Source organism: Gymnoscopelus braueri (genome assembly GCF_963280865.1).
Source record: "Gymnoscopelus braueri genome assembly, chromosome: 17".
NCBI classification, from domain to species: domain Eukaryota; kingdom Metazoa; phylum Chordata; class Actinopteri; order Myctophiformes; family Myctophidae; genus Gymnoscopelus; species Gymnoscopelus braueri.
This window is the reverse complement of record NC_137617.1, coordinates 21216987-21244023: the sequence shown is the minus strand read 5'-3', so window position 1 is coordinate 21244023 and position 27037 is coordinate 21216987. Positions and strand designations below refer to the sequence as shown.

The following is a 27037-nucleotide window of genomic DNA, read 5'->3' as shown; positions in this document are numbered from 1 at the left end:
TGTGTTGCGATGCGACGCATTGTGAGCTTGTAGATCGTCTATTTTTCAAAAGATTTGTATACATTTGAAAACTTGTGAACTGGGACATTCTGCATTTTATGAGTACTTTATAGTTTTGGTACTTTAAAGGGTTAGTTCGGATTTTTGGACTGTAGGAAATACTTGCCATGAATGTAGTGGTTGCAAAGGTATCAATTGATTGCCTGTGGTCAGAGTTCTGGTCCGGTTCTGGTCCGGTTCTGATGAATATTAAGTAGTTCCGTGATTTGGTGGGGGCCGCTCATTAAAAATACATGAATAAAAAAAATTGTGTCATTCGTATTGTTGACCTATTTCTACCATATAGTGCAGGTTCCGTTCAACTTCGACCCCTCTGTCACATGTGTTTGTGTTCAGAATCACTGCGCTGCGGCAGCCTACTCTCCCACAAAATATATGACATGATTATGTGAAATGGGACATTCTGCATAATGACTACTTTCTACTTTTGGTACTTTAAGTGCATTGTCATACCAATATTTTTGAACTTTTACTCAAGTAATTTTTGTATTCAGGACTTTCACTTGTAACAATACAAATATTACTAAATAGTATTAAATAGTATTTCTATAATAAAAAATACGATTACTTTTTCCACCACTGGATGGGAGCTACTCTGCACAAACTCGTCTATGCCTTTGATGAATGGCATTTTTTTCCTTTTTTCCCCTTATAACCCTAAAGCCGGAAATAGCTGATCTACAAGCTCACAACGTGTTGCACTTCCGCTTCAGCGCGTTGTGAGCTTGTAGATTGGCTATTTTGTGTATGTGTATATATATATATATATATATATATACACATATATATATATATATATATATATATATATATATATATATATGTATATTGTACCCAACACTGGCAATTTCTCTTAGGAGGAATCACGTCTATTTCTCAAATTATACTTGTGGGGAACATTTGGCCCTCTCTAGTATGGTACACACAGTGTGAGAGCGAGCGCGCGCGCGTGCGTGCGTGCGTGCGTGCGTGCGTGCGTGCGTGCGTGCGTGCGTGCGTGCGTGCGTGCGTGCGTGTGTGTGTGTGCGTGTGTGCGTGTGTGCGCGTGCATGTGCAGTGTACAGTATGTGAGCGAAGGCCATCTGTTCATGTTGTTGCTCTCAGCAGGTCTACAGGCCATTGTGTGAAGGTTCTGCTAACCTGTAATTCTGAGAAGAAACGGGGTGTGTGAGTTCAGAGAGAGAGAGAGAGAGAGAGAGAGCCAGGGATGGATGGAGGGAGAGAGAGAGGGAAAGGAAGAATGAAAACAGAAAGAAAGAACAGACGTGACATCACCCAGACAGACAGACAGACAGGCAGGCAGACAGACAGACTTATTTGCACTCCATTTACATTTTAAATTTTTCAAACTGTGGCTCTCTGTGGATCTGCTATAAATAATAATATAATTCTGAATATTTTTGAAAAATAATTTAAAACACAAATCTGTATTCAGGCCGTTTGTGTGTTTGTGTGTGTGTGTGTGTGTGTTTGGGCATGTATTGCCAATGCACACAAACACACAATACGTGTTCCATTTATTTTCATTTGGACTTGACATGACAGAAGAAGCAAGGCATTGATCTTGTATCGTTACTGTCACGATCATATGAAAGACAGACATTACACCATCAGCTGACCTGATCTAACTAGTAGTGGTGAGTTAAAGAATATAAGAACTAAACCTGATACTTTATTGTCGTTTTACATCTCAAGTTCGATTCTGACATTTAGAATTGAAGATTCTGAGCGAGAGAGAGAGAGAGAGAGAGAGAGAGAGAGAGAGAGAGAGAGACATACAGACAGGCAGACAGACAGACAGACAGACACACACAGATGGAGAGAAATAAATAGTTTTGTGGCTCAACTTTACAGTCCATTGGATCTATTGGACAATGAATCACAAAAACAGAGGGAACTATTTCAGGACTGAAAGCTTTCCAGGCACTCTGTTAAAGAGTGTTCTTATGGCGCATTGTGTGGGCTCACCCCACAGGAGAATTTAGGGAGTTTCTAGATCTGTTTCAAACTGCTGTTGTGCACCCAACCCAACCCACCCACGGCCTTCGCTGTATGATGACGAATACCGAAAGTAGCAGGTCACAACATGTGACATTGTGAGCTACTTTTTTTTTTTGGTGAAATTTTGAAATGTCTTTAAAATGTACGCATTGCAACATGTGAGATTTATGCTATTTTTGAACATTTAGATTTTTTCCCAAAATGTTTTTAAACTTTCTGAATGTTTTTATTTTGGAGATATAATGCCAAACTCCAGGGTGAAAGTGGTGAAATAATAGTGACAGACAGACCGACAGACAGACACACACGTGTGTGTGTGTGTGTGTGTGTGTGGGTGTGTGGGTGTGTGTGGGTGTGTGTGCGTGTGTGCGTGTGCTCGCACGTGTGCGTGTGTAGTGTACGCACTGCGTGGATGTACCCAGAGCTCTCCCTAGTGAATGATCACCAAAGAGCAATTGCAATATTATGAAAGGCAGAACTACACACACACACCAAAGGTATGTTAAATGACAAAATAACATTCTGCACATATCTGCCAAATACTATTCTGTGTGTGTGTGTTGTCACTGACCATTTTGATCTTGGTCAGTTCTTCCTCCAGGTGATGGTGACGTTTCTGAGACTCAACCAGCTGGTCCTGACACACACACACACACACACACACACACACACACACACACACACACACACACACACACACACACACACACACACACACACACACACACACACACACACACACACACACACACACACACACACACACACACACACACACACACACACACACACACACACACACACACACACACACACACACACACACACACAGATTAATCGATTGACAAATTCATGTTCTCCTTTGTATTTTCCTATACTACCAGTTTATTTTTCTTTCCAAATTCTATTATGTTACTGCCATGTTATTTAAAAAAAGAAAAACACATTTTGGAATATATGGGGGTCCCTGGCACAAAGTCTTTTCAGATGGGGTTCCACAGCCAAATTACAAGTCAATTTGGGGGTCCTATGAGGAAACAGAGCTCTACATGTAAGACAGGGGAAAAGGTACAGTATGCAGACAATCGATGCCCTTCTCTGGCAGCTTGTTTGTAAACGACATCTTAGGTAAGAAATAGGCCATGCAGGGAAGGCAGACTGATCACAGTCCCTTCAGTCCATTCTAGTCGTTAACACGCTGCTCTACAGAAGTAATAGCCTGACGCTCAGCCTGAATTTTCATTTCGTTTCAATCCATTATTCAGTCTGAAAGCCCTCTCAGTGAGGCCATTTTCTGACAGTGGTAGAAAAAGTGCTCAAATGTTTTACTTAAGTAAAAGTATCAATACTGCAATGTAGAAATACTCTGTTAAGTAAAAGTCCGGAATTCTAAATTTACTTGAGTAAAAGTACAAAAGTATTGGTATCAAAATGTACTTAAAGTACCAAAAGTAGAAAGTCATTATGCAGAATGTCCCATTTCACAAGTTTTCAAATGTATAAAATGTATGGAAATCTTTTGAAAATAGCAGATCTACAAGCTCACAATGTGTCGCATTGTGAGCTTGTAGATCTCCTATTTTCATAGGGTTATATCACTGTTAACTTTTGTAATAATCTAAATCTACAAAGTAACTAGTAACTAAAGTTTCAAATAAATGTAGTGGAGAAAAAGTACAATATTTGGATCCGAGATCCAGTCGTAGTGGACTAGAAGTAAAAGTATTGGAAATTGGAAATATTTCATTAAAATAAATAAATAAAATTGTACTTAAGTACAGTACTTAAGTAAATGTACTTAGTTACAGTTTCCACCACTGTTTTCTGAGATGGGGACGTGGCCAAAATGGGACTCTTTGGCGATTGGTTCACACTGGGTCATCCCCATCCCCATTGGGCCGGCTAGATTTTCACCTTGAGAAAACCCCGCCTCTGACAGTGTCACCAGACCCTGAATGCGTGGCTAGCGATTCAGGGACTGGAGACCATGGCCGCAGAAGTAACCCATAGAAAACGTATTGTGTACCTGTAGTTTCTTGATCTCTCTCAGGGCCTCGATGTGGTCTGTTTTCAGTCTCTCCATCTCCTCCACGTCATCAGAGTCTAACAGAGATGGCTTCACATATTCACACGCACGCACACATACATACATAAGTAAATACTTTCTCACCAATCCTACGATGTGAAAAATCTCTGTCCGTCTGTCCGTCTGTATGGGACCAACAAGCATCAAACTCGGCGTGCGTATCGGCGAGGACCTCGAGGAAGTGATGCACCAAGTGGGAAGAGGGAAAGCCTTTTATGGGCATTGGAGTGGCGGCTACCTGTGCTAAATTGGCACAAATTGGCACAAAACTGGCACACCCTTTCAAGCTACGAGGATATGAGATTCATCATTAGAAGAACATAGTTACGAACAATTCTGACCTTTAAGAGGTACAAGAAATACAAGAAATTTGAAGTAGCTGCACTAACATGCTGGCTTAGGGGGGATAAAAAAGGCTTTTCTGTAAAAAAATAGTTTTTTAAAAGAGATTTAAATTAAAACTGGTTAGTGAGCGAGCTAATCTGAGGTCCTCTGGCAGGCCATTCCATAGTCTAGGGGCCTTAATGGCCAAGGACTGGTCACCCTTACGGTGCGTTTTAACAGCGGGCGATCAGGATAGTATTTTCCGGAAGTGCATTATATGTCTATGAGTGCCGGCAACTACTGGCGATAGGGCGAAGTGGGCGGGGGGGCGATGAAAGATGGATTTTCTTTATCTTTTGGACGATGTCGCCCGGTGATTGCCTGAGAGTCGCCCGCTGTTAAAACGTACTGTTAGTCACCAACATATAGGCCTGGGAACAACCAGTGGACCTGAATCAGAGGACCTCAGGCTATGGACCGGCACATATAGGGCTTTAGCATCTCCATTGGTGACAGACCTAGTGCAGAGCTTTAAAAGTAATACAATCTTACAATCAATTCTGACTGGCAGCCAGTGTAGTGCAGCTAAAACTGTGGTTATGTGTGCTCAAATCTCCTAGTGATAAGTCTGGCTGCTGCATTCTGTATCAATTGCGGGTGATGAAATTAGCTTGTACTGAGACCAGAGTAGAGGGCATTACAGTATTCTAAATGAAAGCAGACTAAGGCAATAACAACCTTTTATGAGATTTCCGGTGGATAAACATGATCTTATCGTTTATTAAATGCAGAAAGCATATTGGAACTCTCTTTACCTGTGTCTCGCACTGAGCTCAGAGTCAAAAAGAACACCCATGTGTTTCGCTATTGGTTTCACACTGGATGCCATGACACAAGACATGTCATCCCAGGGTGTTTGTTGTGCACATATTATGTGGATAAATACATAAAACAGTTTTATATATCGTTGTTGTAATACCCTACTTCGTCATAACAAAAGTAGCAAAAATATCATATATATGTTTGTGTCTATATGGAATCCATAAGCTGCAGTCTAATGTAATGTACAGCAGTGGTTCTCAAAGTGGGGTCCGGGGACCCACAGGGGTCCTTGAGGCAGTTCCAGGGGGTCCCCAGCTAAATGATAGTTAGTTAGGAACCAAATGGACCCTTATAGGTCTATAAACTCAGAGAGTATACAAATGTAACCAAATGGACCCTAACAAGTCTATTTGGTTACATTTGTACACTCAGAGTTAAATTAACATTGATTTTACAATATAAATTGGGGTCCCAGAGATAGAAATGCCATTACATGGGGGTCCGTAGCCTAATGCATGTCAAACTGGGGGTCCTTGAAATTAAAATGGTTGAAAATCACTGCTATATCCGTAAAAAATCTTCTCTCGTGGGGGTCCCTGGCATATCTTTTCAAATGCCAGGGACCCCCACGAGAGGAGATTTTTTTTTGCCTAATAAAATATTCAAACAATCAATGGGGGTCTGCGGACTAATACGTGTCAATTTGGGGGTCCTTGACATGAATACGTTCGAGAACCACCGATGTACATTATGTATCGGACTGCCAGGGTCCCAGGCCTGTGTGTGTGTGTGTGTGTGTGTGTGTGTGTGTGTGTGTGTGTGTGTGTGTGTGTGTGTGTGTGTGTGTGTGTGTGTGTGTGTGTGTGTGTGTGTGTGATCGTGGTACAGTAGTTCCATGCAGGCTGTTATGTAAGAGCAGTGGGAGTTGCTTTATCCTTGCATTACCTTGCTGAGTCAGCGTCAGCAATGTTACAATTATACACCCTGGTTCAACCCCTCCGTAACATCATTGGGCAGGAGTTGAGCCCAACTACAGTACATTATAAGGACTATAGGCATGTAACACATGATTCACTGAACTCACGATACGATTCGAATCACGATTCTATAGGTTCAAACACAAAAAAAAATTCCAGACAAAAAATGTTATTATTTCTCTTACACAAATCCAGTATTTTCTTCTCTCTTTTTTTTTTTTTTACAATACTGTGTTTTCTCTTATCGTGTGATGCGTTTACATTTGTAATGTAACTAGTAACTACTGTAGTAACTAAAGGGTTAGGGTTAGTTGTGGGTTAAGGCTAAAGTTATAATACATGCAGTGGCGTTAGAAGCCTCTTAGATGTCGGGGGGGGGGGGTTAAAAAGTATCAAGAAATGGACATACTCAAGCAAAGTAAAAGTACCTGAAATTGTAATTAATTAATTAATTAAGTGAAAGTGACTGGCGAGTAAATGTACTTGAAATGAAGGTGTGAATGTAATGTCATGCAGTGCTTTTTAGCTCGAGACCTAAATGAGGAATGTGAGGTTTCCCCGGGAGGGACTCAAACTAGTGAAAAGAGCCGTCTACAAAACGAAAAAAATGGATATTTACTCGCGACCCCCCCCCCCCAAAAAATGGGTCCGCGACCAACAAATGTGTCCCAACGCACTGTTTGAGAAGCAGTGATGTGATGTAGTGCTTGTATTGTTGTGTAGTGGATATACCTGCAGGTTGGTGGGAGACTCCAGCAGATTGAGAAGCTCATCAGAAGCGAACCTTGACCCCTGGCTGACCTCCGACTCCTCCTCCCACTGAAGCCCAAACAGCTCTCTGGTCAGACTCTCAAAGTCTGCACGCGACCCCACACACACACACACACACACACACACACACACACACACACACACACACACACACACACACACACACACACACACACACACACACACACACACACACACACACACACACACACACACACACACACACACACACACACACACACACACACACACACACACACACACACACACACACACACACACACACACCTAGAGATTTTTACAGGTCGACTAATTTGACCCAGTGGGACTAGTCGAAATTTACATTTAAAAAAATTAAAAATAAAACATTTTCTTTCTTTTTTTAGGGGGGTCATTGTTTTAATGCCATCCTACTACTATATTACTATTATTATTATCCTCCTGCCCTTATTTTTATGGCGTTTTAAGGGAAGCGCTTCTGGCACAGCAGCACAGCACCACAGCAGCGTCTCCAAGGATCCCCATTGCCCAATAATAGGCTTTTATTGGGCATACTTTTGACCCCCTTTTAATAAAAAATAAAGTCAGGAGGATAATAATAATAGTAAGATGGGCCATTACTATGGCATTAAAACTTTTTTATTTTTTTATTTTTTTTTCAACTATTCGACTAGTATCATATCAAAGAAAAGTACCTCTGGTATAATACTGCATTATTTCCATGAGCAATACATTTTGTTATATACATTTTGGAGATCACCATTTGTCTAAAGTCCAAAAAATAACTTTTCAAAGACTTGATGGCACAGGTGAACAGCTTGTACTGTAGATCAGTGGTTCTCAACCTTTTTTATGTCAAGGACCCCCAAATTTGTATTGTATGTATTTGGCCACGGACCCCCATCTCAAAATATTTTGTTCCAGGGACCCCCAGAAGCAAAGATTTGAGTTCCAAATGTTGGCTTTTCACGATTTTTCAAAAATAGCTTAAGTACACAATAATGGTTAAAGTGGTTAAAATGATTGTGACGCTATATTAAATTATTTAGCTGGGGACCGTCTGGTGCCCCGCCAAGGACCCCTGGGGGTCCCCGGACCCCATTTTGAGAACCAATGCTGTAGCTATTTTCGATGTGCAACACCAGCATGCAACTAGACTGGCTAATTGTCCGGTATGAATACAGGTGTGCCTTGAGATTTTGACTTGCCCACTGGTGTTTGAAACGCCATCTAATAGAGAAGATGGATATCGTTGTCTCCATATTACAACTTTTTATGGTTTTTTTTCGTAAATTTAAAGGGATAGTTCACCCCCAAAATGACGTTTTTCCTATCGATTTGTTACCCCAGGGAGACTTGAATTCATGGATTTTTTGTTTCATTCATGTCACATTCCTAAGCCAATAATTTGATGAAAGGTGGCGGTTCCGGTAGGAAGACACAAAGACTCTCCTTTGTGTCTTCTACCGAAACCGCTGCCTACCAGTCCGCTGGTCATCAAATTATTGGCTTTGGAATGAGACAAAAACTACAAAATATCCATGAATACAAGTCTCCATGGAGTGACTAATCGATAGAAAAAATAAAAAAAGAATTGGGTGAACTATCCCTTTAATGCCCTATTACTTCATCATACTTAACTACAGTGTCACACAAAAGTAGCAAAAATAGGCTATTTTTACTTCCACCCGACAGTGACAATATGAGAGCATCAAACCCAGTCATGCATTGCTCAGTGAGCGGATACAAAAAAAGAGTTAACGTCAGGTGACATTTGTTTACAGGGTGCGAGGGGAGAGGTTACAAAGGTCACAGAGGTCATCAGGGATGGATGGGTGGATGGAGGAGGTTCTTACCTGCGTAGTCCACCGTCCCTGCTGGGTCCGTATGGAGTCCACAGCACAGTGCCCGCCACTGGCACTCTGTGGGCTTTAAGCCAAGGATGTCCAGAGCCTGCAACACACACACACACACAGGACACATATCACGTGTGAGCCTGTATGTTAAAATCACTTCTCTGAAAATGAAACATGTGTCACACACACACACACACACACACACACACACACACAGACACACACACAACGTGTGACAGAGAGAGAACAAATGCATGAATAAATGCATTTTATTCATTTGACGCTTTAGTAATTGTGTGCCTGTGTGCACGTACAGTATGTCACTCTGTCTACAAAGCTGTCCACCGGAGGGCGCAGTGGCTAAACTATGGACATGTCCTTGGTTTAGCCAAGATTTAGCCTCTCAGACCCAAAACTTTGAATATTTTGTTGTCGCTGAATAAGATGTTGTCCACAATTCCATGCTGTATTTCTTTAATTAAGTAATGCAGATGTTTAACAATAATTTAACTCTTGAGAGCATAAAATGAAACCAAATGGACCCGTAAGGGTCCATTTGGTTTCATTTTACACTCCCTTTGGTTCAATGCTATTTTAACCTAAGCCTGTTCTTGGTTGTCCGGCACCCCCAAGATCTTAAAAAATAGGCTTCAGACCGCCCAAAAGTTTGAGTTTGGCCGGCATCTCCAGGCCGTTTTGGTTCTGTGTTTGACACCTGCTCTGCCTTTTGACTTCAAAGGAAAGTATGCGGCTCTAAAGAGCAAGGAAGTTAAATGTATGAAGTGAACCAGCAATTTCCAATATGGCTGCTGTGCATAGAGCCTATATAGTTTGTTTTCCAGTGCATTGTGAAGCGGGCCCCACAGTCTGCCCGGTGTTGTCCCTGGCTAGAGGGTCAGGTCGATGACATCACAGAAAGACAGATATAACGTCAGCGGGGCCGCGTTTCGCCACGCGCTCACACCTCCTGGGCCAATCAGAGGCCAGACCTCCTGCTGGCCTCTTTTCCTTCCGCCACAAGGCGAGCGCACCGGGCCCCATCTGGCATCTATCTGCCTCTCTATCCCTTTGTTTGTCTCTTTCCCTCTCCTCTCTTCTCTCTTCAAAACAAAAGGTGTAGTTGCTCCCAGTGGTGTAAATAAGTAACTGTACATTTACTCAAGTACTGTACTTATTAGTACACTTTTGAGGAATTTTTACTTTACTGCAGTATTTCCCATTTTCAGTACTTTTACTTCTACTCCACTACATCTCAGAGGCAACTATTGTACTTTTACTCCACTACAATTATTTGACAACTTTAGTTACTAGTTATACTTTGATTATTATTACAAAACATACATTAACCACTTCAGCCCTATATACATTTCGGCCATTTGAAAATAGCCGATCTACAAGCTCACAATGCGTCGCATCTTTTTATTTATTTATTTCATTGGCACTGAATGAGTTAAGACTTTAGGATGAAAAACGTTTCTGACGTTTAAAAAAAACTAACCAAAACTGTGATTCACCTTTCTAAGAATAGACCTTGAACAATGAAAGCGCTCTTGGGTGAAAGGGAGTCTCCAGTCCAGATAAAACATTCTTTTTAATTAGATGAGGTAAATACTTTCTAAGTGCAAAGGTTATAATAGTTTTGGACTTTTCATTATAGTTTATTTTTTGTTGACAATTTGTTTTCTAATCCAATTTGTTTTAATACGTTTTTAGAGCGGGTTTGCTTGTTTTTATTAGTTTCGTTTTAGTTTCGTTTTTATTAGTTCAATTTTAGAATAGTTTTTATTAGTTTTAGTGTTAGTTTTTTTCATACTTTGTGTTATTTGTCAGGTGCAGGATTTAAAAAAGGTCAGAGTAAGTATTGTGTAATAAAAACTCAACAAAAGATACCATTTAAAAATATATATTCAGTTACTGTTGGACAGTCAACGAGAAAAACGAAAACAAAGGGCATTTTGTCTATAATTTCAGTTTGTTTAAGTTAGTTTTGTAAACACAATACATTTTCTGTTAGCTATCGTTTTCTTTTAATTCTAGCTTTTATTTAGTTCAGTCAACTAAAATGATTTTTTAATGTATTAGTTTTCGTTATTTCATTAGTTGTCTTTAACTATAATAACCTTGCTAAGGCACAGTGCCTTCTATCTACACGTATCGTCGCTGTCGGGCAGAAACCTCTCATCTCCATATCCTAACTTTTTGTGTTTTCTCGTAAATTAACGCCCTACTTGATCACACTACAGCGTCACACAAAAGCATCAAAAGTAGCAGATCCGCAAGCTTGTAGATCTGCTACTTTGGCTACTTTTGAATTTGACATACGAGGTTTCCACCCGACAGAGACAGTGTAATACTTGATTACACACACATTTCTATCAGCAGTTACACCACACACACACATCTATTTATAGGTATTGTATATTATTAAGGTGGTTTGTCACATGTTCCCGGTCCTAAATTAGCCCTTGATTAGGTTCTGGCCCACCATCTAATGCAGGGGTCTTCAACAGGGGGTCCGGGACCCCTAGGGCTATTCTAAAGTAACAGATCTACAAGCTCACAGCTTGTACATATGCTATTTCTTTTTAAATGTTTGAAAAATATTGAAAATGTTTGGAAATATATTATGATATTTTTTTAAAACATAAATCTTCTCTTCTGAGGGTCCCTGGAAAAATATTTTCAGGCCCGGGTAGCTGGCGTAGGCGTCTGGGCACCTAGGCTGGTAATCCAGCCTGACGGCGCGTCGCGGGTTCGAGTCCCGTTCCCGACGACCTTTGTTACGTGTCACCCCCCCCCCATCTCTCTCCCAATTTCCTGTCAGTCTACTGTTCAACCATCAATAAAGGCATAAAAATATAATAATAATTCAGATGGGATTGAGAACCCCTGAACTAGACTAGTTCTCTGTCCGTCTCTCTGGCTGAGGCTGACTGCAGACCGGGTCTGCGGTTTGGACCGGATGGGATTTGGGGGACCACCAGGGTGAGGCTGTGTGTCTTACCGGAGCCCATGGTGCTGGTCTGGGCCCCCCGCCCGGCAGTAGGAGGCCCCTGCAGAGAGCTGGGGCTCTGGGGTCCACCGCTGGAACCGGAAGACGACGTCCGTCTGATGAAGGCAATCTCCACCGTTGGGTCTGGTCTGGGGGACGATGCGACACGCACGCACGCACGCACGCACGCACGCACGCACGCACGCACGCACGCACGCACACACACACACACACACACACACACACACACACACACACACACACACACACACACACACACACACACACACACACACACACACACACACACACACACACACACACACACACACACACACACACACACACACACACACACACACACACACACACACACACACTTAGTGTAACACCAACACCAGGGGTCTTCAACAGGGGGACACCCTGTTGAAGAGGCCCCTAGAGGGTCCTTAGAGCTACTACAGGGGTCCACCAAATCTTTGTGTGATGGTGAACATTAGCCGAAAATAGCCGATCTACAAGCTCACAACGCCTCGCGCTGCGAGGCGTTGTGAGCTTGTAGATCGGCTATTTTCGAAGAGTTGATGTGGAGGGGAAAAAGAGCAGACCAGGAACAGAGCCAATGGTTGACTAAATATTGAGGGTTTAAAATGTTAACTATCTGAAAAAACACATTAACATGAGTCCAACTATATATGAAAAAAATGAATCTGCAACACAGTTTTATAGAATATGTAGTGGGGGGGGGGGTCCCTGCTACATCTGTCTCTCAGCTAGGGGGTCCTTGGGCTGAAAAACGTTGAAGACCCCTGATGTCTGTCTGTCTGTCTGTCTGTCTAGCTGTTGTCCTACCTGAGTGTGGTGCGTGTCAGGACGTTGCGGGCCTCCTCGTACGTCAGTCCAATCAGAGACTCCTTGTTGATGGACACCAGCTGGTCCCCAGCCTGTAGCCTGCCATCCTGAACACACACACACACACACACACACACACACTCTTGTATTACTATACTTGGGAGAACATCAACTTTTAGGAAGCCGATTCTATGAACGTTTTTTTGCTATTTTTAACCCTAAACCATTATCTACAAGGCGATCTTCAAGCTCACAGCTTGTACATAGATCTGCTATTTTCGGTGCACAACTAAGTAGAAATCAGGCATAACTCCTAACCGTAACCCCCAAACCTGTGTCTAAGTGTCTAATCCTAACCCTAACTGCAACCTGAATCTTTTCTTAATTGTAATAGTTAGGGAATTTTAGCAAGATGTTTGGACCATCTGTGAAAAAAATTACTACCAATAGCTTTCTTTACCAATGTGTTCTAGGTGGTGGAGGAGGTGTCTAGAATCATCTCTCAATTAATGCAAACCCAAATCCTTGTGGAAAATCCTGGAGAGCCAATCAAAGTTAAGGCTCCTTAAGTCCCCACATGCAGACAGTGTATCCCACTGAGCATGTGCACAGTAGGTGTACATTCTTATCAAGTGTTTAGCAATATTTTCTTAATTTATTTTTCAGAATAGAATCAATTCAACAACACCCCAATCCCTACTATTGATTATAAACTGTGCTGTACATTACAAGGTTCAAGGTCTTTATTAATGTCCCAAAAGGGCAATTAGGTTTACAGCAAGAGTAGTGGTTTAAAACATACAGACAGTACAGGACAACAACAGACATGAAACACCATAGCATAAAACAGAAGTCTGGGCGCATCTAGTGCAAGAGATAAAAATAAAAGGCTACATTCAGAAAAAAGTGATAGGATATAAAGTGCCGGCATAAAGTTCTTGTTTCAACATCGTCATCATCAGTAACATATCCTTTACCTGTTACTGGCAGCGTTGATTGCACGAATTGAGGCAGGGACAAAGGAGTGCTTGTATCTGTTATTTTTGACACCAGGGGCACCCAGACGACGGCCAGATGGCAACAGCCTGTACTCTAGCTCGAGTGGGTGGGCACTATCTTGCCGAATGGACCTGGCCTTCATGAGCAGCTTAACAATAACCAATATACCAATATTATATGGCCAGGGAGACATTTTTACTCAAACATAATGGTTGGAATGGATTCAGCACCCCTGAAAACCCCTAGTTCAGGGGTTTTCAACTGGTGGTCCGTGGACCACTGGTGGTCCGTGGAGGTATTGCATGTGGTCCCTAATCATGCATTCAGTATTGTAGGAAAGTGAAGATTTTCTTTTAAGTTTCTTTTATTTTTTTTTATTTTTTGAGAAACTTAGTAACTTTGTATTTGAGGAATTAAAGACATTATCATCATCATCAGTGGTCCTTTGAGGACGCTTATGCTTCAATTCCAAAAGTACTTCAAGCTTAACCACAAAAGAGGATCAGCTCATTGCCATGTCCACAGACTCTGTCAAGAGGTAGCCTGGGACCAGACGAATCTGCGAGTGCAAAAATAAATTGCACTCTGCGATTTGGGTCTGGCACCGCTCCATAGAGAATCCATTTCCTGCTCCAGAAGACGTGTGTAACCAATCATGGCCCAGTATTCGAATATGGGAGACTGTAATTGGTAGTTGGTTGTAGGTCTAACCAATTGCGTCGAGAGCCATTGTTTTGATCCCGCCTCCTTGGAAAAAAAAACGTCCTCATGGAAGCACCAGACTCATTAAAAGTAAAAGCAAAATGTATTTGACCTTTTGTAACTACGCATCTCTGTGACAGTAGCATTTTCATGCTGGCATACTTGAACAATATGTACAGGGCAAGGTTTGAGCCAGAAAATGACATGAGACATGAGACTCCACTATAGCCAAGAAGAGACAAACATGGACCACCCGTGATCATGTCATGGACCACTAGTTGAGAAACAGTTCACTCAATGACCTAAGATGACACTTCAATGTTGTTGACAGCAGTTACTGGAACTTCCACAGAAAAGGGAACTGGAATCTCAAGAAGTGGAAGTGTGGCCTGGTTGCGCCATCATTATTAGGAAATGTGCCCATATAATAGCATGTGTCTGCTCACTCATCAGTTAACATGAGTTTAATAGAGGGCTGGATGAAGTAAGAGAAATTCTCAAAAACACTCAAACACTCAAAAACGCTCTGCTCACTAGCATTATATTTCAGTTAAATAGTGACTGTTAATTAAGGGCTTGATTAAAAGTGTTGCGCATAGTATCGTGCAATGAATTATATCAAGCCCTTAACAGTCATTATTTAAGAACATGTGTCTATGGACAATTGGTTGAGAAACAGTGTTATAAAGGGTTATGCATATTTTAGTTCTTATAACTCTAATCATACAGAGTTATAAGCTGATCAGAATATATTATAGACCTGGGATGCATAGTGTTAAGGCAGGTACAGACTGCAGGATATTTGGTCCGATAATGCTGTCGGCGACCTTTTTTGGCGCTCGCTGACAAAACCTCCCGATCTGACGCAGATCGGCCTTTGATCGGCGAGATAATGCTCGCTGTGTGTGAAAGGCTCTGCTACACGATCTAGCCGCGATTATCCGCTCTGCGATGGCTTTCCGACCGTTTTCAGATAACTACCCTGTTAGATATTCAGCTATGTCGCCGACTAGACATCTCACAGTATCATACAGTATGAAAGGGGTCTGCGAGGAGATCAGCGCCACAGCCAATGAGAGCACATTACAGCCACAACAAACAGATCCACCGCATAGTTACTGTCCAGTCCTGTATTAACACATTGACTGCCAGAATTATTTCAGATTTTTAGCTGTAGCCTGCCAGAGATTTTTCATTGAAAAAAAAAAAGTACTCAGGAGCCGAGATACAGAATTTTTAAGTTTTAAGTTAACATGGAAGTGGATAGGAGACAAAATCTTCGAACAATCATATCTCCTTGGTCTTTGGGTCAAATTTAAAAAAAATAACGAAAAAATAGAACGCAGATCTGCGTTCTTGGCAGCCCACGTATTTATTAAAAATAGAACGCAGATCTGCGTTTTTGGCAGCCAATGTGTTAAGTTAAACATTATTATAAAACAGAATGAGAGTGAGCGAGTGTGCTCGAAGGGGGCTGTTTATTTGAGACTATTGCACAGAGATAGAGAGACACACACAGAGAGCGAGCGATCTGTATGTGTGTGTGTGTGTGTGTGTGTGTGTGTGTGTGTGTGTGTGTGTGTGTGTGTGTGTGTGTGTGTGTATGTGTTTGTCTGTGAGTGTTGCCAGATTTTGCGAGAGAAATAAGCAACCAGGTTTGTGAAAACAAGCCCAACAAGCGACTATGCATGAAGCCTATATACAAATACATTGGATACTTGAAAATAGACTATCTACAAGCTCACGTTGTATTAAAAGAAGAAATCTTGGGGGGGAATTTGTTTTGGAAATATTTTCCAAATCCACGCAGATCTTGTATGGGGGTCTATGGCACAACATATTTTCAGAAGGGGGAGGTCTGCGCCTCTGCGGACAAATATTAATTTGAGGGTCCTTGCCATGAACATTTTTGAGAACAACTGGTTCAAACAACATTAGGAAACAAGGCCAAAAAAGCAACTACACTTTCAAGCAACTTTACAGAAAAACAATCCCAAAGTCGCTTATAATAAGCGGACATGGCAACTCTGTCACTGACTGCTTCTGCGCACTTGCCGTGCGAGAGAGTGAGAGAGAGAGAGAGAGAGGGAGATCGAGAGGCATATCACGGGATACGTCGATTAAAATGAATTGGAATAAACACAAATGTATGTATTGGGTCTGACTCTGGAGATCCTCCATCCTAGTGAACTATCCTACAGTGTGTAATCCCTGGTCGGGGATCAATCTATAGTGTGAAAACCACAACGATATATGACAGCCGATTTCAAGAAATAAACTCCTGCAGTGTGTAATGCTTAACGATCAGATGGACCCCCCGAGCACTTAAAGGTCCTGCAGTCTGTACCTGCCCTTAGTGTTACCAAAAAAACTAATCTTAGCCCATATCCCCTCCCAACACAACAGTGGTCCCCAGGTTGAGTCTTAGTCAGGGTGGTGGTCCCTGGTTCACAATCAGTTGAAAGCCCCTGCCCTAGTTAGACACCTCACAAGTTAATTTTAGACTTTTATTAATTTTTTCATATTTTTAAACCCAAGCCCTCTGGGCTCCTTAACTTTGTCTCTCCAGGATTTTCCACGAGGATTTGGGTTTGCATTAATTGAGAGATGATTCTAGACACCTATAAGAACACATTGGTGAAGAAAGTTATTGGTAGTAAATTTTTTCACAGATGGTCCAAACATCTTGCTAAAATTCCCTAACTATAAGCCTAACTCAATTTTGTTTTATCATAAATGAGGACCAGGAAAATGTTCCTAATAAGGAAAATGGGTCAAAATACATTTCTCCCCAGAGCAAGCAGGCATTAGCTCAGTGGTAAAACGTCAGCACTTGCGGAGAAGAAGAGAAAATACATATAATATACCTAATATAATATAATAAATACATATTTTAAAAGAAATCCACAAAACAAACTGGCGGCCCCCATGTAGTAACTGAGGACGCCCTAGGGGTCCTGGACCCCATGTTGAAGACCAGTTTTTTATATTACTATTATTAAGCTAGAGAGTGAAGCAATTCACCTTCTGACAGTCACCTCCGGGAACTATTTCCTGAATGAACACCATTGGTCCTTCAGAGCGATTGGCTCCACCCTTGAGGAGGAGTCCCAAGCCTGTTCCCTTGGAGACGCAGATCAGCTGAATGACACCGTCACTGGACAAGAAAATTATAAATAAGAAAATAAGAAACAAATCAATAAAGTCATCAATCAATCAATACTTCTAATCAGTTCATCCATGAGTCCAAGTGGACGTTTGTTCCATCAAGGTGTTCCTGAGATATCACATTCAAAGGGATGCAGAGGAGACAGAAAGTGTGGGAGATGTGGAAAGGTGGAATGCAACAGAAAGGAGTGTGAAGAAGACCAAGTACCAGTAAAATGTAGTAACTGTAAACTGCACTAGGGGCGGAAATTGGTAGGTACCTGAGATTCAATTCGATTCTGAGGGCTACGATTCAATTAAATTGCGATTCGCGATTCATTTACTTCCATTATCTTTTATTGATAATAAAAACTAATGGAAGAGATGTGTCACTGTCAACTGGAAGGTTATATTTGCCAACATCAACAATTGCAGAAAACCAACAAGAAAATAATACTGACTTATAACAAAGGCTTCTCAATATTCTGATAATCAACCAAAATATGGCTGCTGCTCTATGCAATTAGCGATATGATGAAAACAAATCTTTTGAATATATATATAATTTTTTTTTAGCTATAAGAGGGTTTAGGACCCATTCGTGGTGAAAGTTTTTCTTTCCGTCATGAAAATTTGTCTTTCGCTGTGACGCCATGCTGTGGAAAACACGGCCATAGGCTAAGCTTTGCAGGAGGTGCTGTGATTGGCTAGCGAGACACATGATGAAATTAACTTCAAACTTCGCAGACGCGCTGTGATTGGCTAGCGAGACGCATGATGAAATTAATAATAATGTAAAAAATGTAAGCACGTCACTTTGCAGGACGTGCTGTGATTGGCTACCGAGATGCATGATGAAATTAATAACAATAATAATTTTTTTAAATAATCGATTTTTGACATTTGTGAATCACGATTAATTGCTGAATCGATTATATTTTCCACCACTAATCTGCACAATGCCCTAAAAGAATCAGGGAAATCAAGGTAAGGAAAGAAAATAAAATGTTGTACGCGGAAGCTGTGAAGAGACTGGAGGGGAATTAAATGGTGCAAAGGGAACCAGAGGAAAAAAGGAAAGGAGCTGAACAAAACAAAACCTCTGCTTTGACAAAAGTAATGTAAGCATGTAAGACTGTATGTAATTGCACTGAGAAGATGATATAACAAAGCAGACATAAGTACAGTAGGTGGTAGTAATGCAACATAAAGGCTGCTGTTAAAAACCACAGAAGACATTCACAGGGAAGGAAGGAAGGACAGACGGACGGACGGACGGACAAGCAGTACTAGAGCAGTAGTCTTGCGTCGCCAGACAACTATTCCACAATCTCCGAATGCTATATAGAGTCTGGAACTACACCTCCCGAAATCCGAGTAACGGAAGCTGGCATTTCCGGTCACGAAAACATATTTTAAAATATATTTACATATTTACATTTCCTTTTCTCCTCAGCAGCAAGCTATAATATATGCTTAGATGATTTTGATTTATATTAGGAGACATTTGCTCGACTGTAAAGACGAAACGGAAGTGGGGAGGAGGCTTTACATCCGCTTTATTTTAATCATGATCAGAGCTTCTGAGTCCCAGACTGTATGACCGGAAACATTGTGGGAGGCAACAGTCTGGCCACGCGAGACTACTAGAACAGTGTTTCCCAAACAGTGTGTCGGGACCCATTTTTGGGGTTGCAGGTAAAAAGAAAAGTTTAATCTTCATTAAAAAATCGAATCAAAAAGGAATCATTAAAAAATGAAATAAAACTAGAAAAAGTGCTCCTCGGAGCACAAGTCTCCGCCAGGTCAGGTAGGTTATTATGGCCTCCTGGTGGCGCTATAATAGGCCAATGTGAAAAGGGTGCCATTTATTCCTAGGCCGTGCACGGCAATCGGACACTTGCATGCATGATTTGAGGCATTTTGTTCTAAAAATGTGTTTTGCTAAATTTGACCTGCTGGTGGCGCTATAACAGGCCAATGTTAAAAGGGTGGCATTTGTTCCTCAACGTAGTGCAAATGTGCATTCAAAGTTTCACCGCAATCGGACGCTGCGTTCATGATTTGCTGCATTTTGTTCAAAACGGGCCACTCCTGCAAACATTACATGTCAATGTTAGCCAATCCGGATGGAATATGAAAAATCAAACAGATCCGTCTTGATCACATTACTATAGAGATCATGTGTACCGATTTGCGTGAAATTTTGATAACATCTGAAGGCTTAATATAAAAAAATGTGTTTTACATAAGTCTGCCTCCTGGTGGCGCTATAAAAGGCATATGTGAAAAATGCAGGGCAAAGGTTTTTCCTTGGCCTCTTGAGAGTGTGCATACAAAGTTTTACACTGATCGGTGCAGTTATAGGTAAAAACACAAATCGGCCTGTTACAGCGCCACCATGAGGCTGATTTAAACATTTTCAAATGGCATTTCTTCCCCGGCCTAATGGGAATGTGTGTGCAAAATTTCATTTGAGGCATTTTGTTCGAAACGGAGTACTCCTGCAAACTTTGAGAGACAATTTTTGCCAATCAGGATGGAATATGAAAAATCTGTAATGAGCCGTTTCTTTTAATGACTATAGAGATACTGTGTACCGATTTGGGGGATTTTTGGCCAAAATCTGTAGGAGTACTGTTCAAAAATGTGTTTTGCACAAATCGGCCTCCTGGTGGCGCTATAAAAGGCCCATGTGAAAAAATTCTGGCATCCAGGGAGTGTGTGTGCACAGTTTCGCTGCGATCAAGCCAACGGTGCCAGAGATTAGCTGTCCACAAAATGACAGAATGACACACACACACACACACACACACACACACACACACACACACACACACACACACACACACACACACACACACACACACACACACACACACACACACACACACACACACACACACACACACACACACACACACACACACACACACACACACACACACACACACACACACACACACACACACACACACACACACACACACACACACACACACACACACACACACAGGGGGTAAAATATACTCTCTCGCCATGCCTTTCGGCCTGGCGGAGACAATAAAACGTTTAAGAAGTACTGAAGCTTACTGGCGCTTGTAGATCTGCTATTTTCACTAGTTTGACAATAAAACGTCTCTTTTGGGTCTCGAGCTAAAAGGTTTGGGAACCAGAGCATAGCAAACCAGCAGTACCAGGGATCGTTAGGAAAAAGAGCAGTGATGAACAAGTGATGAACCTCCAGGTCTGAGAAAGAGCCAGAGAACTTTACCAAATAAATCCTACAAACAGGAGTAGGATTTTATTCCTTTTTTCCACAACCAGTGATGAACCACCATGTAAAATGTAAATGGGAGATGTGAACCACACTGGTCTGGGTTCCACTTACCTGAAAACGTGCGTGGCGCGGGCGCTGTGCAGGATGCTGAAAGTGGGGTTGGGGGTGTAGGGGGGCAAATGCGTGGGAGTCGTCACTGCCTCCTTGGGGCAGAGGAGGAGCTGGGGGCTTTCCGACCGCGAGGAGCACGCAGAGGAGGAGGCCTCCGCCAGCTTACCTACATTATAGAGAGAGAGAGCGAGAGAGAGAGCGAGAGAGAGCGCGAGAGAGAGAGCGAGAGAGAGCGCGAGAGAGAGCAAGAGCGAGAGCGAGAGAACCATCATCAAAATATTGGCTCAGGAATGCGACAAAAACTAAAAAAACTCCATTAATTCAAGGCTTCATGGGGTGTGTAATTGATAGAAAATTAAAAAAAAAATGACTGTCCCTTTAACAAAAATTCTATATATTATATGCAAAGACAATATGGAAACAAACAAACAAACAAACAGTCACCTTCGTAAAATAATGGCCAACGTCATTTTTTGAGGAAAATTATGTTTTTGCCTAAATCAGCTATATACACTGGCCACCTCTGGTAAAATCGCCTATATCCATATCGAAAAGATCATGCTGTTCCCATCCCACAGTATAATGGCTTGTTAAGAGTGTGACCTACAGGGGACCGTACCTATGTTCCCCAGGTTCTATGTTCCCCAGGTTCTATGTTTCCCCCCCCCCCAAAAAAAGGTTCTATGTTCCCCGGGTTCTATGTTCCCCGCTCAACCAAAAAAGGGTTCTATGTTCCCCACTCATCCAAAAAAAGGTTCTATGTTCCCCACTCAACCAAAAAAGGTTCTAAAAAAGGTTCTATGTTCCCCACTCAACCAAAAAAAGGTTCTATGTTCCCCGCTCACCCAAAAATGCAGGAAATGGTGAGACATTTAAAAAGGTTTAAATACATGTATTTATACCCATTAGTTATTTGTAATTTTTCAGTTTTTAAAATATCATGTTTTGAAAACTTCTTTGACATGACTCAAAATCTATTTAAGGGTGTCACGATACATTAATTTCACGGTACATATGATACGATACACGATATTGGGCTCACGATATCGATACGATATTATTATCATTTTTACTATCATCAACATTGGCCATCATCTTCAGTTTCAAAGTGCTTAATTTATAAAGCATATAAAAAAAGTTACAAAGTTTTTTACACACAAAAATAAATACAACTAGAAAAAGTGCTCCTCGGAGCACAGGTCTACGCCAGGTCAGGTACGTTATTGTGGCCTCCTGGTGGCGGTATAATAGGCCAATGTGAAAAGGGTGCCATTTCTTCCTAGGCCTTTCACAGCAATCGGACACTGCATTTATGATGTGTGGCATTTTGTTCCAAAAATGTGTTTTGCTAAATTAGACCTGCTGGTGGCGCTATAACAGGCCAATGTGAAATGGGTGGCATTTCTTCGTCGGCCTAGTGGGAATGTGCGTGTGAAATTTCACGGAAATTGCAAGCTGCGTTCATGATTCGAGGCATTTTGTTCAAAACGGACCAATCCTGCAAACTTTGGAAGCCAACCTTAGCCAATCAGGATGAAATATGGGATATCGGACAGATCCGGGTTGATCACATGACTATAGAGATACTGTGTAACGATTTGCATGACGTTTGGATAAAATCTGTAGGAGTAATGTCAAAAAATGGGTTTTGCACAAATCGGCCTCCTGGTGGCGCTATAACAGGCCCATGTGAAAAATTTGGGGCAGAGGTTCTGAATTGGTATCAAGGGAGTGTGTGTGCACAGTTTCGCAGCGAGCGGGCCAATGGTGCCGGAGATTAGCTGGTAACACACGGACAGGACACACACACGGACGGACGGACGGACGGACGGACAGGGGGTAAAACATACTCTCTCGCCATGCCTTTCGGCCTGGTGGAGACAATTATGCAAGCTTAAAGGACAACCCATTTTCAACATATCTTCATATAATTGGTCCTCACCAATGCTTATTATATATGGTACAATATTTGTCTACTCAGTCTGTTTCAGAGGAGGGCTGTGGACAGTTCAGAAAACCACCTACCAGTGACATCATCAATAGGGAATCCATGCTAATAGAAACTGCAGGCTTTCTATTCATGGAAAGTTAGCATGCTATAATGAAAGGCATTGTTCTCACGTTAATAAAAATATATATATATGTTTAAACAAAATCTTGTTAAAAAAAAAATAACCTGACGATGATGTCACTGGTATGATGAAACAGAGATGTTAGTAATAATTGGAAATTAAAAATGTATTTTTCCTGCATTTTTGGGTGAGCGGGGAACATAGAACCTTTTTTTTGTTAATGGGGAACATAGAACCTTTTTTGGGGTAAACGGGGAACATAGAACCTTTTTTTAGGTAAAAGGGGAAGATAGAACCCAGGGAACAGAGAACCTTTTTTGGTAAGTGGGGAACATAGAACCTTTTTTGCAGGGAACATAGAACCTGGGGAACATAGAACCTGGGGAACATAGGTACGGTCCCACCTACAGTAGGCCATTTTATGTTGCCTAAGTCAAAGACAACGTAGCCTCAGGAACCCATGCGTTTCTTTTTTTGTTAAAGACAACGTGACTTTTTAGGCAAAAACAAATTGGCCTAAGTCAAAGTCATTTAATTCTCTTATGTTACGAAACTGACAGACAGCGTTATTTGTATGTTAATAGTCATATTGACATACAAAGTCACGTTTTGGGTGAAATTATTACATTTGTTTTGGTTCAGTTATTTCTGTTTTCTGAAAAGAAATTACATAGGCCATTATTTCAAGGTGACGAAACAACATTTAATGTACACAACACTGATGATAGCGCCGCCGCTGTCAAAATAATATACAAATCCATCAAAGCTGCAGCACCACTTGGAGGCAACCCATAGTCTCTTATAGTCACTTAACCCATTCAATCCGGGAACGCATATACTGTGTCATTTTAGATTGGTTTGCTGTAACCATTATTTTATACTTTGGGCTATTCTTTTTTTTTTTTCGTGAACATTTTAGCAAATCTTTGAATATATATATATTTTTAAAGCGAACATACTTATGTTGCTATAATAATATCAGTGGTTCTCAAACGTTTTTCATGTCAAGGACCCCCAAAATGATATGCATTTGTCCGCAAACCCCCCTCCCCGCCGAGGGACCCCCAGGAACAAATTATTATATATTCAAAGATTTGCACACATGTTTAGTTTTTTTTAAATAGCAGATCTACAAGCTCACGGTTAACAGACATTAATGAGACAATCAACCAAATATTGCTGAAGACGTTGAAGACCCCATAGACTCTATGGGGTCTTCAACGTCTTCAGCAATATTTACAATACATCGTGACAAGTGTTTTTTTTTAAACATATTTTAGTGGTAGATCACGGCTTACAATTGGAAATAAAATGGGCTCTTGGGCTTGAAAAGGTTGGTTACCACTGCTAGAGGAAACAGAGTGAATGTGAGCTCACCTGTGGAGATCTGTGAGAGATTTTGGTGTTTTATAACCTTTTCAACTGGTCAGTTTTTTTTCCATAAATCAGGGCCATTGAATACGTGTGTGTGTTGGTAAAACAAATATTGAACCAATGAAAATCATTAAAAAGCGCTTCTGACAAAACCAGCTAACTCCATTGGATCCTCAAATGTTCTGCTAAACCAGCGACGTCCACCAAAGGGGGGTGGAGTTAGCTGGTTTTGCTGACTCCAGGCTCCACTCCCTTTTGACCTCCAACCTCATTGAGAGCTTGGACGTCCATTCAGCTGTTCTTATCACTGATGAACAAAACCTCCTAACTACACTTTTTTTCATTTCCTGAAAAATTAACATTTTGGAGTTAGCTGGTTTCTGCCGGACAGCAGAGATATGATAGTAGTAGTATTGTATCTATCTTATTAAGGTTTTATATTTATCTACTATATTATCTTTTAAAAAAAACTTGAATTCATAGATTGAGCTGCACATTAAGTCATTATCTAGTACTACTATTATCCAAGTCTAACTATTCCATATTTGTATTGCTTTTAACTGATATACAGTACATCTCCTTTTAATGTTTGTTCTAGCTCTGGTAATTACTCTCATACCATAAGCCAAGCTTATTCCTTTAAAATATCTCACAAGTATGATACATACTAAAACAGATCAGTTCCACAAAACTTAACCCTTTGGGGGCTGGTACATGGATCGTGTTTGTTTATACACACGGCCAGACGATGGATTATAATGGATGAACCTCTCTCTCTCTCTCTCGACCGACCGACCCAGGCAGATTGCATTGTGAACAAAGACTTAACCACCGACCTCTCCAACAGGGCTGTTCACTACTCCTAACCAGAGGAATATGTGACCATTTTCGACTGGAGGGCAGTCATCTCGCTGGTACCCATTCTTCAGGAAAGCAGAGAAAAACATTTTTTAATCCAAAAAGAGTTAATAGAAGAAAAAAGGAGACCACTTCAGCCCGATTTCAAATAGAGGGACGCTCTCCATATATGGGCACAAAAGGGGGCATGCCCATATATGGGCATATACTGATGACATCAGGGATCTCCATAGGGATATGAAAGGGACAAAGGACAGACAGATACAGAGATCCCCATGTATGGGCATATCAGTTGGATCTGCGGTGTGACGTAGGTGTGACGTCGTAGCGGCCAGAACCTCATATAAAGTGTTGCAGGCACACCATGAGGTCAGATGCGATCTAGCGTTACCCGGAATCTCCCACTATCTCCAAGACTAGAACCTTCAAAACCATCAACCAGATAGAAGTCGCTGCAGTCAGCCTGCTAGAGTCGAGTTAAAACCATGGCCTGGCACCTGTGGTTTCTCTACTGCTTAGCCTTTGTCGGCACTGCGTATGGCTGTGGGTCGCCTGCCATCACTCCAGTAATCACTGGACACTCCCGTATTGTGAACGGTGAGGAGGCTGTACCCCATTCCTGGCCTTGGCAAGTGTCGCTGCAGACTTCCACAGGCTTCCACTACTGTGGCGGATCCCTGATCAACGAGAACTGGGTTGTAACCGCTGCCAGTTGCCAAACTATTGTGCACAATGCGTCTGCCCTTGTGATCCTTGGAGAACACGACCGCACATCCAACGCTGAGGACATCCAGACCATGAAGATTGGAAAGGCCTTCAAGCACCCCCGCTACGGATATCCATATCTAAAGTATAACATCCAGCTGATTAAGCTGGCCAGCCCCGCCACGTTGGGCCCGCGTGTGTCCCCTGTGTGTGTGGCTGAGACTAGTGACAACTTCCCTGGTGGAATGATGTGTGTGACCTCTGGATGGGGCGTGACCAACGTGACCTGCCCCTCTAATGAGACCCCCTCTGACCTGCTCCAGCAGGCGGCTGTACCCCTCATCACCAATGAGCAGTGCAAGAAATACTGGGGCAATTGGATCGGTGACCAGGTGATCTGTGCTGGAGCCTCTGGAGCCTCTGCAGCCTCTCCCTGCTATTTTGACTCTGGTAGCCCCTTGGTCTGTGAGAAAGATGGAGCCTGGACACTGGCTGGTATTGTCTCCTGGCACAGTTGCAGCATTCTCGACGCGCCTCCTCTGTACAGCCGCATCACCGAGCTGCGTTCCTGGATGGACCAGACCATCGCTGCTAACTAAACCTGTCAGCGTTGGCATATCCACGATCATAAAAAGAAACACTGTACAACAACTATAACAAACTAAAAAAAGTGCTCCTTGGAGCACATGTCTCCCCCAGGTCAGGTACAGTAGGTTATTTTGGGCCAGCAATGTTCGAAATGCGTCTATCAGGATGGAATATGAAAAATCGAACAGATCCGTCTGGATCGCATGACTATAGAGATACTGTGTACCGAATTGTGTGATGTTTGGACAAAATCTGTATGTCAAAAACTTTGTTAGATTTGGGGCAGAGGTTTTGCTCTGGCATCCAGGGAGTGTGTGTGCACAGTTTCACACCGATCGGGCCAACGGTGCCGGAGATGAACTGTTCACAGACTGTCTGTCTGTGAACAGTTAATCTCCGGACACGGACGGACGGACATGGTGCAAAACATAGTCTTTGCCATGCCTTCGACCTGGTGGAG

At 41.9% G+C, this 27037-nt stretch overlaps 1 protein-coding gene across 1 annotated transcript in view; it reads right to left on the bottom strand.

Moving 5' to 3' along the window:
- Positions 1–27037, bottom strand: part of LOC308105038 (uncharacterized protein) — a gene marked incomplete at its 5' end in the record, with an annotated part of 51889 nt that overhangs the window by 9082 nt on the left and 15770 nt on the right. The window contains 12 exons of the mRNA XM_080455673.1: positions 2633–2698; positions 4088–4177; positions 7003–7127; positions 8246–8271; positions 8898–8994; positions 11902–12038; positions 12742–12848; positions 17467–17599; positions 20981–21146; positions 25294–25349; positions 25897–26036; positions 26304–26590. Of these exons, the coding sequence (XP_080311799.1) occupies positions 2633–2698; positions 4088–4177; positions 7003–7127; positions 8246–8271; positions 8898–8994; positions 11902–12038; positions 12742–12848; positions 17467–17599; positions 20981–21146; positions 25294–25349; positions 25897–26036; positions 26304–26590 (1430 nt within the window). The remainder of the gene's footprint in view (positions 1–2632; positions 2699–4087; positions 4178–7002; positions 7128–8245; positions 8272–8897; positions 8995–11901; positions 12039–12741; positions 12849–17466; positions 17600–20980; positions 21147–25293; positions 25350–25896; positions 26037–26303; positions 26591–27037) is intronic.